Source organism: Leptodactylus fuscus, chromosome 1 (genome assembly GCF_031893055.1).
Source record: "Leptodactylus fuscus isolate aLepFus1 chromosome 1, aLepFus1.hap2, whole genome shotgun sequence".
Taxonomy (NCBI): domain Eukaryota; kingdom Metazoa; phylum Chordata; class Amphibia; order Anura; family Leptodactylidae; genus Leptodactylus; species Leptodactylus fuscus.
The window spans coordinates 1,119,949-1,139,654 of NC_134265.1; the positions used below are offsets into that span (position 1 = coordinate 1,119,949).

The 19,706-nt window shown below is 54.9% G+C and overlaps 1 protein-coding gene across 1 annotated transcript in view; it reads right to left on the reverse strand.

The window, feature by feature from the left end:
* LOC142190425 (myosin-IIIb-like) overlaps window positions 1-19,706 on the reverse strand; it is an 82,590-nt gene that overhangs the window by 141 nt on the left and 62,743 nt on the right. Inside the window, exons 6-19 of the mRNA XM_075262295.1 lie at window positions 18,319-18,430; window positions 18,172-18,218; window positions 17,874-17,933; window positions 15,243-15,362; window positions 15,066-15,151; window positions 12,769-12,816; window positions 12,610-12,657; window positions 12,447-12,538; window positions 9,083-9,211; window positions 8,918-9,003; window positions 8,588-8,766; window positions 2,317-2,406; window positions 431-596; window positions 99-272 (exon numbers count right to left, since the gene is read on the reverse strand). Of these exons, the coding sequence (XP_075118396.1) occupies window positions 99-272; window positions 431-596; window positions 2,317-2,406; window positions 8,588-8,766; window positions 8,918-9,003; window positions 9,083-9,211; window positions 12,447-12,538; window positions 12,610-12,657; window positions 12,769-12,816; window positions 15,066-15,151; window positions 15,243-15,362; window positions 17,874-17,933; window positions 18,172-18,218; window positions 18,319-18,430 (1,437 nt within the window). The remainder of the gene's footprint in view (window positions 1-98; window positions 273-430; window positions 597-2,316; window positions 2,407-8,587; window positions 8,767-8,917; window positions 9,004-9,082; window positions 9,212-12,446; window positions 12,539-12,609; window positions 12,658-12,768; window positions 12,817-15,065; window positions 15,152-15,242; window positions 15,363-17,873; window positions 17,934-18,171; window positions 18,219-18,318; window positions 18,431-19,706) is intronic.

Consider the following 19,706-nt stretch of genomic DNA (forward strand, 5'->3'; position numbering starts at 1 on the left):
AACCGGTCCGAGTGGTTGTACCATCATGGTTAGGAGAACCTCAACGTATTGGGCCTGAGGGAACACCTGAGAGCAGGACTTATGTACAAGTAACTCACCAGCTGGATCTCCTGCATCGCTCGCCGGATTGACTTGCGGTAATGCTGAGACGACTCCTCCGACCTGGAGACCACCAGCGTAGGGGGATCAGGAGACTGGACGTTCTCAACCCCCAGAGACAACGTTCTTCTCAGAAACTTCAACTCCTCACAGTCCAGATCCCGGGTTTCCATCTACAGACAGAAGAGCACCAGAGTATGGGAAGATGGCGCCACCACAAAACCCTCCAAACTTCACCCCCATCGTACAAAGAGGTGAGCGGGCGCCAATCACCACAGCGGCCTCCTGGGCTCAGGGATGATGGCAGTGACACACTGGATGGTATGGTTACCTTTCCACATGGTTCTCGCAGGATTTCCCCGTATGGCTGGATCCCGGTTATCTGGTGGAATTCCACTAGTGCCAAGAGAGATGTGTGAGCGCGGTCCTCACCCAGAATGACGTAACAACCGTTGGAGCGCACATCAATCATGTAATGGCGGCAACGGTCAACGGCTCTGACAGGATACATGGTGACGGAACAAAGAGCAACATGGAGCGTTAACCAACGTATAGTATATAGTGCAGGGTATACAGTGAGGTTGTATATATGCTAGTGATGTACACAGTGCATAATGTATAATGGAGGGTATGTAGTGTGGTGGTATATAATCCAGTGGTGTACACAGTATATAGTGTAGGGTGTACAGTGTGGAGGTATATAATCCAGTGGTGTACACAGTGCATAGTATATAGTGCAGGGTGTACAGTGTGGAGGTATATAATCCAGTGGTGTACACAGTGCATAGTATATAGTGCAGGGTGTACAGTGTGGTGGTATACTGTATAATCCAGTGGTGTACACAGTATACTGTATAGTGCAGGGTGTACAGTATGGTGGTATATAATGCAGTGGTGTAAAGTGTATACTATACAGTGCAGGGTGTACAGTGTGGTGGTATATAATCCAGTGGTGTACACAGTGTATAGTATACAGTGCAGGGTATACAGTGTGGTGGTATATAATCCAGTGGTGTACACAGTGTATAGTATATAGTGCAGGGTGTACAGTGAGGTGGTATATAATCCAGTGGTGTACACAGTGTATACTATACAGTGCAGGGTGTACAGTGTGGAGGTATATAATCCAGTGGTGTACACAGTGCATAGTATATAGTGCAGGGTGTACAGTGTGGTGGTATACTGTATAATCCAGTGGTGTACACAGTATACTGTATAGTGCAGGGTGTACAGTATGGTGGTATATAATGCAGTGGTGTAAAGTGTATACTATACAGTGCAGGGTGTACAGTGTGGTGGTATATAATCCAGTGGTGTACACAGTGTATAGTATACAGTGCAGGGTATACAGTGTGGTGGTATATAATCCAGTGGTGTACACAGTGTATAGTATATAGTGCAGGGTGTACAGTGAGGTGGTATATAATCCAGTGGTGTACACAGTGTATACTATACAGTGCAGGGTATACAGTGTGGTGGTATAATCCAGTAGTGTACACAGTGTATAGTATACAGTGCAGGGTGTACAGTGTGGTGGTATATAATCCAGTGGTGTACACAGTGCATAATGTATAGTGGAGGGTATACAGTGAGGTGGTATATAATCCAGTGGTGTACACAGTGCATAGTATATAGTGCAGGGTGCACAGTGTGGTGGTATATAATCCAGTGATGTACACAGTGTATACTATACAGTGCAGGGTGTACAGTGTGGTGGTATATAATCCAGTGGTGTACACAGTGCATAATGTATAGTGGAGGGTATACAGTGTGGTGGTATAATCCAGTAGTGTACACAGTGTATAGTATACAGTGCAGGGTGTACAGTGTGGTGGTATATAATCCAGTGGTGTACACAGTGCATAATGTATAGTGGAGGGTATACAGTGAGGTGGTATATAATCCAGTGGTGTACACAGTGCATAGTATATAGTGCAGGGTGCACAGTGTGGTGGTATATAATCCAGTGATGTACACAGTGTATACTATACAGTGCAGGGTGTACAGTGTGGTGGTATATAATCCAGTGATGTACACAGTGTATACTATACAGTGCAGGGTGTACAGTATGGTGGTATATAATCCAGTGGTGTACACAGTGTATAGTATACAGTGCAGGGTGTACAGTGAGGTGGTATATAATGTGTCCTTTCATAGTGGCGGTATATATACATGTAAGATACAAGGTAGGGATATCTGATCCAGTTGCGCACTCACCTGTAGCTCAGGATGTAGCCGGCCCGGTTCTGACTGATCCGGATGAGGAAGTCTCCGGGTTCTTTCCCCATCAGTAGATTTTCAGTGTCCCTGTAAAATGTCAGTAAAGTGCGAACTGATCATCCTCTAGTACTGCCCAGTCACTGCCAGGAGGAGTTATCTACAGCTAATCCCCCTACCCTCACACTGCACTCACTACCACCCGGCTATGAGGACAATCCATCCACCATTACTCCTACCCTCACACTGCACTCACTGCATCACTACCACCCGGCTATGAGGACGGTCCATCCACTGTCACTCCTACCCTCAAAATGCACTCACTGCATCACTACCCCCCGGCTAAGAGGACGATCCATCCACTGTCACTCCTACCCTCACTGCACTCACTGCATCACTACCCCCCGGCTAAGAGGACGATCCATCCACTGTCACTCCTACCCTCACACTGCACTCACTGCATCACTACCACCCGGCTACGAGGACGGTCCATCCACTGTCACTCCTACCCTCACACTGCACTCACTGCATCACTACCCCCCGGCTAAGAGGACGATCCATCCACTGCCACTCCTACCCTCACACTGCACTCACTGCATCACTACCACCCGGCTAAGAGGACGATCCATCCACTGTCACTCCTACCCTCACACTGCACTCACTGCATCACTACCACCCGGCTACGAGGACGGTCCATCCACTGCCACTCCTACCCTCAGACTGCACTCACTGCATCACTACCCCCCGGCTAAGAGGACGATCCATCCACTGTCACTCCTACCCTCACACTGCACTCACTGCATCACTATCACCCGGCTACGAGGACGGTCCATCCACTGCCACTCCTACCCTCACACTGCACTCACTGCATCACTACCACCCGGCTAAGTGAATGATCCATCCACTGTCACTCCTGCCCCCTCACTGCATGACTACCACCCGGCTATGAGGACGGTCCATCCACTGCCACTGCTACTCTCACAATGTGATCACTGCATCACTACCACCCAGCTACGAGGACGGTCCATCCACTGCCACTCCTACCCTCACACTGCACTCACTGCATCACTACCACCCGGCTACGAGGACGGTCCATCCACTGTCACTCCTACCCCCTCACTGCAATCACTGCATCACTACCACCCGGCTACGAGGACGGTCCATCCACTGTCACTCCTACCCTCACACTGCACTCACTGCATCACTACCACCCGGCTACGAGGACGGTCCATCCACTGTCACTCCTACCCCCTCACTGCAATCACTGCATCACTACCACCCGGCTACGAGGACGGTCTATCCACTGTCACTCCTACCCTCACACTGCACTCACTGCATCACTACCCCCCGGCTAAGAGGACGATCCATCCACTGTCACTCCTACCCTCACACTGCACTCACTGCACCACTACCACCCAGCTAAGTGAACGATCCATCCACTGTCACTCCTGCCCCCTCACTGCGTACCTACCACCCGGCTATGAGGACGGTCCATCCACTGCCACTGCTACTCTCACAATGTGATCACTGCATCACTACCACCCAGCTACAAGGACGGTCCATCCACTGCCACTCCTACCCTCACACTGCACTCACTGCATCACTACCACCCGGCTAAGAGGACGATCCATCCACTGTCACTCCTACCCTCACACTGCACTCACTGCATCACTACCACCCGGCTACGAGGACGGTCCATCCACTGCCACTCCTACCCTCACACTGCACTCACTGCATCAATACCCCCCGGCTAAGAGGACGATCCATCCACTGTCACTCCTACCCTCACACTGCACTCACTGCATCACTACCACCCGGCTACGAGGACGGTCCATCCACTGCCACTCCTACCCTCACACTGCACTCACTGCATCACTACCACCCGGCTAAGTGAATGATCCATCCACTGTCACTCCTGGCCCCTCACTGCATGACTACCACCCGGCTATGAGGACGGTCCATCCACTGCCACTGCTACTCTCACAATGTGATCACTGCATCACTACCACCCGGCTATGAGGACAGTCCATCCACTGCCACTCCTACCCTCACACTGCACTCACTGCATCACTACCACCCAGCTACGAGGACGGTCCATCCACTGTCACTCCTACCCTCACACTGCACTCACTGCATCACTACCACCCGGCTACGAGGACGGTCCATCCACTGTCACTCCTACCCCCTCACTGCAATCACTGCATCACTACCACCCGGCTACGAGGACGGTCTATCCACTGTCACTCCTACCCTCACACTGCACTCACTGCATCACTACCACCCAGCTAAGTGAACGATCCATCCACTGTCACTCCTGCCCCCTCACTGCGTGACTACCACCCGGCTATGAGGACGGTCCATCCACTGTCACTCCTACCCTCACACTGCACTCACTGCATGACTACCACCCGGCTACGAGGACGGTCCATCCACTGCCACTGCTACTCTCACAATGTGATCACTGCATCACTACCACCCGGCTATGAGGACAGTCCATCCACTGCCACTCCTACCCTCACACTGCACTCACTGCATCACTACCACCCAGCTACGAGGACGGTCCATCCACTGTCACTCCTACCCTCACACTGCACTCACTGCATCACTACCACCCGGCTACGAGGACGGTCCATCCACTGTCACTCCTACCCCCTCACTGCAATCACTGCATCACTACCACCCGGCTACGAGGACGGTCTATCCACTGTCACTCCTACCCTCACACTGCACTCACTGCATCACTACCACCCAGCTAAGTGAACGATCCATCCACTGTCACTCCTGCCCCCTCACTGCGTGACTACCACCCGGCTATGAGGACGGTCCATCCACTGTCACTCCTACCCTCACACTGCACTCACTGCATGACTACCACCCGGCTACGAGGACGGTCCATCCACTGCCACTGCTACTCTCACAATGTGATCACTGCATCACTACCACCCAGCTAAGAGGACGGTCCATCCACTGCCACTGCTACCCTCACTGCATCACTACCACCTGGCTACGAGGACGGTCCATCCACTGTCACTCCTACCCTCACACTGCACTCACTGCATGACTACCACCCGGCTATGAGGACGGTCCATCCACTGCCACTGCTACTCTCACAATGTGATCACTGCATCACTACCACCCAGCTACGAGGACGGTCCATTCACTGTCACTGCTACTCTCACACTGCACTCACTGCATCACTACCACCCAGCTACGAGGACGGTCCATTCACTGTCACTGCTACTCTCACTGCATCACTACCACCCAGCTACGAGGACGGTCCATTCACTGTCACTGCTACTCTCACTGCATCACTACCACCCAGCTACGAGGACGGTCCATCCACTGTCACTCCTACCCTCACACTGCACTCACTGCATCACTACCACCCGGCTACGAGGACGGTCCATCCACTGCCACTCCTACCCTCACACTGCACTCACTGCATCAATACCCCCCGGCTAAGAGGACGATCCATCCACTGTCACTCCTACCCTCACACTGCACTCACTGCATCACTACCACCCGGCTACGAGGACGGTCCATCCACTGCCACTCCTACCCTCACACTGCACTCACTGCATCACTACCACCCGGCTAAGTGAATGATCCATCCACTGTCACTCCTGGCCCCTCACTGCATGACTACCACCCGGCTATGAGGACGGTCCATCCACTGCCACTGCTACTCTCACAATGTGATCACTGCATCACTACCACCCGGCTATGAGGACAGTCCATCCACTGCCACTCCTACCCTCACACTGCACTCACTGCATCACTACCACCCAGCTACGAGGACGGTCCATCCACTGTCACTCCTACCCTCACACTGCACTCACTGCATCACTACCACCCGGCTACGAGGACGGTCCATCCACTGTCACTCCTACCCCCTCACTGCAATCACTGCATCACTACCACCCGGCTACGAGGACGGTCTATCCACTGTCACTCCTACCCTCACACTGCACTCACTGCATCACTACCACCCAGCTAAGTGAACGATCCATCCACTGTCACTCCTGCCCCCTCACTGCGTGACTACCACCCGGCTATGAGGACGGTCCATCCACTGTCACTCCTACCCTCACACTGCACTCACTGCATGACTACCACCCGGCTACGAGGACGGTCCATCCACTGCCACTGCTACTCTCACAATGTGATCACTGCATCACTACCACCCAGCTATGAGGACAGTCCATCCACTGCCACTCCTACCCTCACACTGCACTCACTGCATCACTACCACCCAGCTACGAGGACGGTCCATCCACTGTCACTCCTACCCTCACACTGCACTCACTGCATCACTACCACCCGGCTACGAGGACAGTCCATCCACTGTCACTCCTACCCCCTCACTGCAATCACTGCATCACTACCACCCGGCTACGAGGACGGTCTATCCACTGTCACTCCTACCCTCACACTGCACTCACTGCATCACTACCACCCAGCTAAGTGAACGATCCATCCACTGTCACTCCTGCCCCCTCACTGCGTGACTACCACCCGGCTATGAGGACGGTCCATCCACTGTCACTCCTACCCTCACACTGCACTCACTGCATGACTACCACCCGGCTACGAGGACGGTCCATCCACTGCCACTGCTACTCTCACAATGTGATCACTGCATCACTACCACCCAGCTACGAGGACGGTCCATTCACTGTCACTGCTACTCTCACACTGCACTCACTGCATCACTACCACCCAGCTACGAGGACGGTCCATTCACTGTCACTGCTACTCTCACTGCATCACTACCACCCAGCTACGAGGACGGTCCATTCACTGTCACTGCTACTCTCACTGCATCACTACCACCCAGCTACGAGGACGGTCCATCCACTGTCACTCCTACCCTCACACTGCACTCACTGCATCACTACCACCCGGCTACGAGGACGGTCCATCCACTGCCACTCCTACCCTCACACTGCACTCACTGCATCAATACCCCCCGGCTAAGAGGACGATCCATCCACTGTCACTCCTACCCTCACACTGCACTCACTGCATCACTACCACCCGGCTACGAGGACGGTCCATCCACTGCCACTCCTACCCTCACACTGCACTCACTGCATCACTACCACCCGGCTAAGTGAATGATCCATCCACTGTCACTCCTGGCCCCTCACTGCATGACTACCACCCGGCTATGAGGACGGTCCATCCACTGCCACTGCTACTCTCACAATGTGATCACTGCATCACTACCACCCGGCTATGAGGACAGTCCATCCACTGCCACTCCTACCCTCACACTGCACTCACTGCATCACTACCACCCAGCTACGAGGACGGTCCATCCACTGTCACTCCTACCCTCACACTGCACTCACTGCATCACTACCACCCGGCTACGAGGACGGTCCATCCACTGTCACTCCTACCCCCTCACTGCAATCACTGCATCACTACCACCCGGCTACGAGGACGGTCTATCCACTGTCACTCCTACCCTCACACTGCACTCACTGCATCACTACCACCCAGCTAAGTGAACGATCCATCCACTGTCACTCCTGCCCCCTCACTGCGTGACTACCACCCGGCTATGAGGACGGTCCATCCACTGTCACTCCTACCCTCACACTGCACTCACTGCATGACTACCACCCGGCTACGAGGACGGTCCATCCACTGCCACTGCTACTCTCACAATGTGATCACTGCATCACTACCACCCAGCTAAGAGGACGGTCCATCCACTGCCACTGCTACCCTCACTGCATCACTACCACCTGGCTACGAGGACGGTCCATCCACTGTCACTCCTACCCTCACACTGCACTCACTGCATGACTACCACCCGGCTAGGAGGACGGTCCATCCACTGCCACTGCTACTCTCACAATGTGATCACTGCATCACTACCACCCAGCTACGAGGACGGTCCATTCACTGTCACTGCTACTCTCACACTGCACTCACTGCATCACTACCACCCAGCTACGAGGACGGTCCATTCACTGTCACTGCTACTCTCACTGCATCACTACCACCCAGCTACGAGGACGGTCCATTCACTGTCACTGCTACTCTCACTGCATCACTACCACCCAGCTACGAGGACGGTCCATCCACTGTCACTCCTACCCTCACACTGCACTCACTGCATCACTACCTCCCGGCTACGAGGACGGTCCATCCACTGTCATCTTACCCTCACACTGCCCTCACTGCATCCTTCTCCTCCCACACACGGCCCCCTTACTCCGCTCTCTTCCTGGATGATCGCCGTTCGGTGAGGAGTTACCTGCGTGAGATCATGCCGTGTAGCCATGGAGGGATTTCTCCTCGGTCCAGCACCTTCTCAGCCTCGGTCTCCTTAAACCAGCGCAGGGTTTTCTGCCGCTGCATCCGCTTCTTCTCACTGATCTCATTCACTTCAGAGGGAAGTCGTGGACGAAACGTGGGATTATCAAATGGGGAAAGCTGCAACCAATGACATCATATGATATAGGCGGATACAGGGACACGAGGGAAGATGAAGAGTCTGCCCCAAGATGACACGTATAGAGGAATAGAGCAGAATATCAGCATCATGTGCACATGCCTGTAGCAGCCGGCTGCGTGGTCGGGGTACCGGGGGCTCTGAAGGGGTGTCACTCAAGCTCAGCTTTATAGGGGGTGTCTTCCTTCGGGGCAGAGGCACAGGGCGGGAGGCGACTCCTGGAATACATCAGAGATTTGTACAAACATGGTATGATGACACCCATCCCCCAAACAGTGACCTCATAAGGTGCCGTACTCTGAGCCGCCTCCTCCTGGCGTCTTGTGCGCTCCTTCTCCGCCTCCAGCTCCTTCTGCTTCTCCTTCAGTTTCTGCATTTCATCCAGGAGGTTCTGGAACGTTCTTCGGCAAAGGAGACCTTTGTAACCTGAAGAAGAAGATAGTGGGACAGGTCAGGCTGCCGAGAGCCCCCATAACACAAAACAGATGACAGAACCTAGGGGGACGAGGCGTAATAATCCATAGAATAATCACGCGGTACATAGACAGACGAGGAGCCAGGACGACAGACTGCCGACAGCGATCCACGACGACAGACTGCCGACGAGGAGCCAGGACGACAGACTGCCGACAGCGAGCCACGACGACAGACTGCCGACGAGGAGCCAGGACGACAGACTGCCGACGAGGGGCCAGGACGACAGACTGCCGACGAGGGGCCAGGACGACAGACTGCCGACAGCGAGCCAGGACGACAGACTGCCGACAGCGATCCACGACGACAGACTGCCGACAGCGAGCCAGGACGACAGACTGCCGACGAGGAGCCAGGACGGCAGACTGCCGACAGCGAGCCAGGACGACAGACTGCCGACAGCGAGCCAGGACGACAGACTGCCGACAGCGAGCCAGGACGACAGACTGCCGACAGCGAGCCAGGACGACAGACTGCCGACAGCGAGCCAGGACGACAGACTGCCGACAGCGAGCCAGGACGACAGACTGCCGACAGCGAGCCAGGACGACAGACTGCCGACAGCGAGCCAGGACGACAGACTGCCGACAGCGAGCCAGGACGACAGACTGCCGACAGCGAGCCAGGACGACAGACTGCCGACAGCGAGCCAGGACGACAGACTGCCGACAGCGAGCCAGGACGACAGACTGCCGACAGCGAGCCAGGACGACAGACTGCCGACAACGAGCCAGGACGACAGACTGCCGACAGCGAGCCAGGACGACAGACTGCCGACAGCGAGCCAGGACGAAAGACTGCCGACAGCGAGCCAGGACGACAGACTGCCGACAGCGAGCCAGGACGACAGACTGCCGACAGCGAGCCAGGACGACAGACTGCCGACGAGGAGCCAGGACGACAGACTGCCGACAGCGAGCCAGGACGACAGACTGCCGACGAGGAGCCAGGACGACAGACTGCCGACAGCGAGCCAGGACGACAGACTGCCGACGAGGAGCCAGGACGACAGACTGCCGACGAGGAGCCAGGACGACAGACTGCCGACGAGGAGCCAGGACGACAGACTGCCGACGAGGAGCCAGGACGACAGACTGCCGACGAGGAGCCAGGACGACAGACTGCCGACGAGGAGCCAGGACGACAGACTGCCGACGAGGAGCCAGGACGACAGACTGCCGACGAGGAGCCAGGACGACAGACTGCCGACGAGGAGCCAGGACGACAGACTGCCGACGAGGAGCCAGGACGACAGACTGCCGACGAGGAGCCAGGACGACAGACTGCCGACGAGGAGCCAGGACGACAGACTGCCGACGAGGAGCCAGGACGACAGACTGCCGACGAGGAGCCAGGACGACAGACTGCCGACGAGGAGCCAGGACGACAGACTGCCGACGAGGAGCCAGGACGACAGACTGCCGACGAGGAGCCAGGACGACAGACTGCCGACGAGGGGCCAGGACGACAGACTGCCGACGAGGAGCCAGGACGACAGACTGCCGACGAGGGGCCAGGACGACAGACTGCCGACAGCGAGCCAGGACGACAGACTGCCGACAGCGAGCCAGGACGACAGACTGCCGACAGCGAGCCAGGACGACAGGCTGCCGACAGCGAGCCAGGACGACAGGCTGCCGACAGCGAGCCAGGACGACAGACTGCCGACAGCGAGCCAGGACGACAGGCTGCCGACAGCGAGCCAGGACGACAAACTGCCGACAGCGAGCCAGGACGACAGACTGCCGACAGCGAGCCAGGACGACAGACTGCCGACAGCGAGCCAGGACGACAGACTGCCGACAGCGAGCCAGGACGACAGACTGCCGACAGCGAGCCAGGACGACAGACTGCCGACAGCGAGCCAGGACGACAGACTGCCGACAGCGAGCCAGGACGACAGACTGCCGACAGCGAGCCAGGACGACAGACTGCCGACATCGAGCCAGGACGACAGACTGCCGACAGCGAGCCAGGACGAAAGACTGCCGACAGCGAGCCAGGACGACAGACTGCCGACAGCGAGCCAGGACGACAGACTGCCGACAGCGAGCCAGGACGACAGACTGCCGACAGCGAGCCAGGACGACAGACTGCCGACAGCGAGCCAGGACGACAGACTGCCGACGAGGAGCCAGGACGACAGACTGCCGACGAGGAGCCAGGACGAGACTGCCGACGAGGAGCCAGGACGAGACTGCCGACGAGGAGCCAGGACGAGACTGCCGACGAGGAGCCAGGACGAGACTGCCGACGAGGAGCCAGGACGACAGACTGCCGACGAGGAGCCAGGACGACAGACTGCCGACGAGGAGCCAGGACGACAGACTGCCGACGAGGAGCCAGGACGACAGACTGCCGACGAGGAGCCAGGACGACAGTGAGCCAGGACGACAGACTGCCGACAGCGAGCCAGGACGACAGACTGCCGACAGCGAGCCAGGACGACAGACTGCCGACAGCGAGCCAGGACGACAGACTGCCGACAGCGAGCCAGGACGACAGACTGCCGACAGCGAGCCAGGACGACAGACTGCCGACAGCGAGCCAGGACGACAGACTGCAGACAGCGAGCCAGGACGACAGACTGCCGACAGTGAGCCAGGACGACAGACTGCCGACAGTGAGCCAGGACGACAGACTGCCGACAAGGAGCCAGGACGACAGACTGCCGACAAGGAGCCAGGACGACAGACTGCCGACAGTGAGCCAGGACGACAGACTGCCGACAGTGAGCCAGGACGACAGACTGCCGACAAGGAGCCAGGACGACAGACTGCCGACAAGGAGCCAGGACGACAGACTGCCGACGAGGAGCCAGGACGACAGACTGCCGACAAGGAGCGAGGAGAGATGACAACGACCACAATGACTGTGGACTATGGACAAACAATGGTGATGTGGGACAATAGAGAGATGATAATGACCAAAAGGACAGACAACGACCCAGGACTAAAACCAGATATCTGCAGTGATGTCCAGGGGTATAAACTGCCGATGTTGTCGCTTCCCTGGCACTAACCACAGATGACTATGATGACCCAGGACTGGAGCATCAGAACATTGGACGATAGACCGGAAATGATGATGATGGTGACAATGGTAACACAGAACCAAAGAACAGTCCAGTTGTAGGCCATTATCTGTGACCAGCAGGGGTTAGCGGAGTACAGACTGCGCTACTTACGCTTCTGGATGGCGACAGCGGCGTCCCGCAGCCTCAGTAGGTTCTGCGTCATCTCATCCTGGTGCCAATATTTGAAGAAAAGCCGCGATGTTCTGTTGGGTTAGAGGAAGACGTGTGAACAAACGAGGTCAGCTATGAATGGGAATCCGGCCAGAGTACTTACCCGCACTGCCAGCCGCTCAGCTGCGCCCTCTGCAGGATCTGTATACAACTGGGGGAGAGGAGGGAATAGTCATTACATATACTGTGTATATACCGGCAGAGCAGGTATATGAGAGCGCAGACACTGCAGCTCAACAACAATGGCCGACTGTCCACTCACCTGTCTCTGGTCACCGGTACATCAGGGGTGAGGAGTAGAATCCCAAACCTGCAGAGTAGAATGAAGGACACTATGATATCATCCAGCCAGGAGGAGGCGCTCATGTGCCGGACAAACTGATAACCAACCTATCCCATGAGCGTGTAGACAGGTTTATGGTGAACACGCATCGTGACCCCAGTGCAGATCACATGACCATGTACAAGGCTCTGACCTCAGTGGTCATCACATACTGCCAACATTTGGGTCAGGGAGAATGACACATGAAGGAGAAGACACCCCATTCTTCTGTGTGGGCACTGGATGTGCTGGGAGGTTTGACTACTCGCCAGAGTCCAGGGGGTCACATGGTTTTCAGGAACCTCTCAGAGATTGCGGGAGAGTTGCCGAGTCTGGTAGAGCACATGAACTTGTCATAGTCGGCTCTACAGCCTTGTCAGCAGAGAATCTACGACTGTGCGGTCAGTGACTTGTACACACATGGAATGATCAAAGGGATTTATAGGGATGTGGACCCTTCAGGGAGATCCAAACTCCTGGAATGTGGACAGGACACAATCATGTGGTGGGCCAACACCAAGAGACCATATTGTGTGCAGGACAGCGCCATGTGGTGGGCCAACACCAAGAGACCATATTGTGTGCAGGACAGCGCCATGTGGTGGGCCAACACCAAGAGACCATATTGTGTGCAGGACGGCGCCATGTGGTGGGCCAACACCAAGAGACCATATTGTGTGCAGGACGGCGCCATGTGGTGGGCCAACACCAAGAGACCATATTGTGTGCAGGACAACGCCATGTAGTGGGCCAACACCAAGGGACCATATTGTGTACAGGACACAATCATGTGGTGGGCCAATACTAAGAGACCATATTGTGTGCAGGACAGCGCCATGTAGTGGGCCAACACCAAGAGACCATATTGTGTGCAGGACAGCGCCATGTGATGGGCCAACACCAAGAGACCATATTGTGTGCAGGACAGCGCCATGTAGTGGGCCAACACAAAGAGACCATATTGTGTGCAGGACGGCGCCATATGGTGGGCCAATACCAAGAGACCATATTATGTGCAGGACGGCGCCATGTGGTGGGCCAATACCAAGAGACCATATTGTGTGCAGGATGGACCTATGTGGTGGACCACCACCAAGAGCCCATATTGTGTGCAGGACAGGGCCATGTGGTGGGCCAACACCAAGAGATCATATTGTGTGCAGGACAGGGCCATGTGGTGGGCCAACACCAAGAGATCATATTGTGTGCAGGACAGCGCCATGTGGTGGGCCAACACCAAGACACCATATTGTGTGCAGGACAGCGCCATGTGGTGGGCTCACACCAAGAGACCATATTGTGTACAGGACGGACCTATGTGGTGGGCCAACACTAAGAGACCATATTGTGTACACGATGGACCTATGTGGTGGGCCAACACCAAGAGACCATATTGTGTGCAGGACGGCGCCATGTGGTGGGCCAATACCAAGAGATCATATTGTGTGCAGGACGGCGCCATGTGGTGGGCCAATACCAAGAGATCATATTGTGTGCAGGACGGCGCCATGTGGTGGGCCAATACCAAGAGATCATATTGTGTGCAGGACAGCGCCATGTGGTGGGCCAACACCAAGAGACCATATTGCGTGCAGGACAGGGCCATGCGGTGGGTCAACACTAAGAGACCATATTGTGTGCAGGAGAGCGCCATGTGGTGGGCCAACACTAAGAGACCATATTGTGTGCAGGACAGCGCCATGTGGTAGGCTCACACCAAGAGACCATATTGTGTACAGGACGGACCTATGTGGTGGGCCAACACCAAGAGACCATATTGTGTACACGATGTACCTATGTGGTGGGCCAATACCAAGAGATCATATTGTGTGCAGGACAGCGCCATGTGGTGGGCCAACACCAAGAGACCATATTGTGTGCAGGACGGCGCCATGTGGTGGGCCAACACCAAGAGACCATATTGTGTACAGGACACAATCATGTGGTGGGCCAATACCAAGAGACCATATTGTGTACAGGACGGCCCTATGTGGTGGGCCAATACCAAGAGACCATATTGTGTACAGGACGGCCCTATGTGGTGGGCTCACACCAAGAGATCATACTGTGGAAACGGAAACTTCCTATGTACTAGATACTGAGACATAGCGCCCCCTGGAATACGCAGGTCATGACAGCTCCACTTTTTTTTTTCTTTTTTTTTTTTCACAGAGCTGCACACACCAGTGACATGGCACAGACACCTCCAATGGTCTATAGGTGGAGATAAGACTTACTGCCCAATGAAGTCCTGGAAGGAAGGTCTCCACGAGAAGCCATCCCTGCGGATCCGAAGCGTCTCCATCAGACCATTGTAACGCAGCTGGAGGATGAGACAAATTGAGTCCTGAAAATTAGTGGGGGCCCACGTCACATCCTGCCCACATGCTGACAATTCCCACAATGCTCCTCACCTGGTTCAGCACTTCAGTACACTGGAAAACCCCCGGCTGCTTCTCACGGTTGGGTTTAATGCAGCGGATAAAGTGGGGGCTAGCGGCATACAACTTCTCCATGAGAACGCCAAGTGACCGCTGCCATCACAAAAGTCACAGTCAGAACACCATAAAAGACCTCAGTGTCAACAAGACAAGATGGCCCCATATTAACATTCCTCACCAATGTCCATCGACCACATCAAGGAGAACCTCCACAGCCACAGCTCCTCACCAATGTCCATCAACCACAGCTCCTCACCAATGTCCATCAACCACATCAAGGAGAACCCCCACAGCCACAGCTCCTCACCACCATCCACATATCAAGGAGAACCTCCACAGCCACAACTCCTCACCACTCACATATCAAGGAGAACCTCCACAGCCACAGCTTCTCACCACTCACATATCAAGGAGAACCTCCACAGCCACAGCTCCTCACCATCCACATATCAAGGAGAACCTCCACAGCCACAGCTCCTCACCACTCACATATCAAGGAGAACCTCCACAGCCACAGCTCCTCACCATCCATATATCAAGGAGAACCTCCACAGCCACAGCTCCTCACCATCACTAACATATCAAGGAGAACCTCCACAGCCACAACTCCTCACCACTCACATATCAAGGAGAACCTCCACAGTCACAGCTCCTCACCACCACTCACACATCAAGGAGAACCTCCACAGCCACAGCTCCTCACCACCATCCACATATCAAGGAGAACCTCCACAGCCACAGCTCCTCACCACCATCCACATATCAAGGAGAACCTCCACAGTCACAGCTCCTCACCACCACTCACACATCAAGGAGAACCTCCACAGCCACAGCTCCTCACCACCATCCACATATCAAGGAGAACCTCCACAGTCACAGCTCCTCACCACCACTCACACATCAAGGAGAACCTCCACAGCCACAGCTCCTCAACACCACTCACACATCAAGGAGAACCTCCACAGCCACAGCTCCTCACCATCCACATATCAAGGAGAACCTCCACAGTCACAGCTCCTCACCATCCACATATCAAGGAGAACCTCCACAGTCACAGCTCCTCACCACCACCCACACATCAAGGAGAACCTCCACAGCCACAGCTCCTCAACACCACTCACACACCAAGGAGAACCTCCACAGCCACAGCTCCTCACCATCCACATATCAAGGAGAACCTCCACAGCCACAGCTCCTCACCACCCACATATCAAGGAGAACCTCCACAGCCACAGCTCCTCACCACCCACATATCAAGGAGAACCTCCACAGCCACAGCTCCTCACCATCCACATATCAAGGAGAACCTCCACAGTCACAGCTCCTCACCACCACCCACACATCAAGGAGAACCTCCACAGCCACAGCTCCTCACCACCACCCACACATCAAGGAGAACCTCCACAGCCACAGCTCCTCACCACCCACATATCAAGGAGAACCTCCACAGCCACAACTCCTCACCACTCACATATCAAGGAGAACCTCCACAGCCACAGCTCCTCACCATCCACATATCAAGGAGAACCTCCACAGCCACAGCTCCTCACCACCCACATATCAAGGAGAACCTCCACAGTCACAGCTCCTCACCATCCACATATCAAGGAGAACCTCCACAGCCACAACTCCTCACCACTCACATATCAAGGAGAACCTCCACAGCCACAACTCCTCACCACTCACATATCAAGGAGAACCTCCACAGCCACAGCTCCTCACCATCCACATATCAAGGAGAACCTCCACAGCCACAGCTCCTCACCACCCACATATCAAGGAGAACCTCCACAGCCACAGCTCCTCACCACCCACATATCAAGGAGAACCTCCACAGTCACAGCTCCTCACCACCACCCACACATCAAGGAGAACCTCCACAGCCACAGCTCCTCACCACCACCCACACATCAAGGAGAACCTCCACAGCCACAGCTCCTCACCACCCACATATCAAGGAGAACCTCCACAGCCACAACTCCTCACCACTCACATATCAAGGAGAACCTCCACAGCCACAGCTCCTCACCACCCACATATCAAGGAGAACCTCCACAGCCACAACTCCTCACCACTCACATATCAAGGAGAACCTCCACAGCCACAACTCCTCACCACCACCCACACATCAAGGAGAACCTCCACAGCCACAGCTCCTCACCACCACCCACACATCAAGGAGAACCTCCACAGCCACAGCTCCTCACCACCCACATATCAAGGAGAACCTCCACAGCCACAACTCCTCACCACTCACATATCAAGGAGAACCTCCACAGCCACAGCTCCTCACCACCCACATATCAAGGAGAACCTCCACAGTCACAGCTCCTCAACATCCACATATCAAGGAGAACCTCCACAGCCACAACTCCTCACCACTCACATATCAAGGAGAACCTCCACAGCCACAACTCCTCACCACTCACATATCAAGGAGAACCTCCACAGCCACAGCTCCTCACCACCACCCACACATCAAGGAGAACCTCCACAGCCACAGCTCCTCACCACCCACATATCAAGGAGAACCTCCACAGCCACAGCTCCTCACCACCCACATATCAAGGAGAACCTCCACAGTCACAGTGGAGATCATCATACCCGAAACTGTGCGCCAACAGACATCTTACGAGCAGAAGCTTTATCCTGCGTAATCTGAACCTAAAAACCAGACACACAACAGAGTTACTGAGATGCTTCACTATGGGGAGGTCATGTGCGAGGGCATCGGACAATGAAGGGGGTTCACAGTAATGGTTCACCAGTCAATGGGGTCACAGGGTCAATATTTGGGCCAATATCTCCAAATATCAGGATAACCTTGTTCTCCATACAGGGGATGATGGAGCAGTATGAACATGGGGAGTAGTGGGGTGGAGCACAGTATACGGTCACTTACCTTTTCCTTTTGTGAAGGCATTAAGGTTCCCGTCCTTGAGATGCTGGCTGAGAAAACACAAGATCTACGATTATTATAGAGAGGTGGGGTTATTGAGGACACCTCCCCTGGACCCCCACCACAATCATCTCATCAGCGACAACCCACCTGAGAAGAGCAGGCTCAGTAATGAGGTCTCACTATTTATGAACAGGTTCTGGATGTTCATCGGAATCGTGTCCCTGTTCTTCTCCAAGAACCCGACCGCCGTGTACTGCACCTGAGAGAGGAGGAACAACAGGACCTATGGAGTCAGCAATCCAGAGGAGCAACAGGACCTATGGAATCAGCAATCCAGAGGAGCAACAGGACCTATGGAGTCAGCAATCCAGAGGAGCAACAGGACCTATGGAGTCCTCAATACAGAGGAGCAACAGGACCTATGGAGCCAGCAATCCAGAGGAACAACAGAACCTATGGAGTCCTCAATACAGAGGAGCAACAGGACCTATGGAGTCAGCAATACAGAGGAGCAACAGGACCTATGGAGTCAGCAATCCAGAGGAGCAACAGGACCTATGGAGTCAGCAATCCAGAGGAGCAAAAGGACCTATGGAGTCAGCAATCCAGAGGAGCAACAGGACCTATGGAGTCAGCAATACAGAGGAGCAACAGGACCTATGGAGTCAGCAATCCAGAGGAGCAACAGGACCTATGGAGTCAGCAATCCAGAGGAGCAACAGGACCTATGGAGTCAGCAATCCAGAGGAGCAACAGGACCTATGGAGTCAGCAATCCAGAGGAGCAACAGGACCTATGGAGTCAGCAATCCAGAGGAGCAACAGGACCTATGGAGTCAGCAATCCAGAGGAGCAACAGGACCTATGAAGTCAGCAATCCAGAGGAGCAACAGGACCTATGGAGTCAGCAATCCAGAGGAGCAACAGGACCTATGGAGTCAGCAATCCAGAGGAGCAACAGGACCTATGGAGTCAGCAATCCAGAGGAGCAACAGGACCTATGGAGTCAGCAATCCAGAGGAGCAACAGGACCTATGGAGTCAGCAATACAGAGGAGCAACAGGACCTATGGAGTCAGCAATACAGAGGAGCAACAGGACCTATGGAGTCAGCAATACAGAGGAGCAACAGGACCTATGGAGTCAGCAATACAGAGGAGCAACAGGACCTATGGGGTCAGCAATACAGAGGAGCAACAGGACCTATGGAGTCAGCAATACAGAGGAGCAACAGGACCTATGGAGTCAGCAATCCAGAGGAGCAACAGGACCTATGGGGTCAGCAATCCAGAGGAGCAACAGGACCTATGGGGTCAGCAATCCAGAGGAGCAACAGGACCTATGGAGTCCTCAATACAGAGGAGCAACAGGATCTATGGAGTCAGCAATACAGAGGAGCAACAGGACCTATGGAGTCAGCAATACAGAGGAGCAACAGGACCTATGGAGTCCTCAATACAGAGGAGCAACAGGATCTATGGAGTCCTCAATACAGAGGAGCAACAGGACCTATGGAGTCAGCAATCCAGAGGAGCAA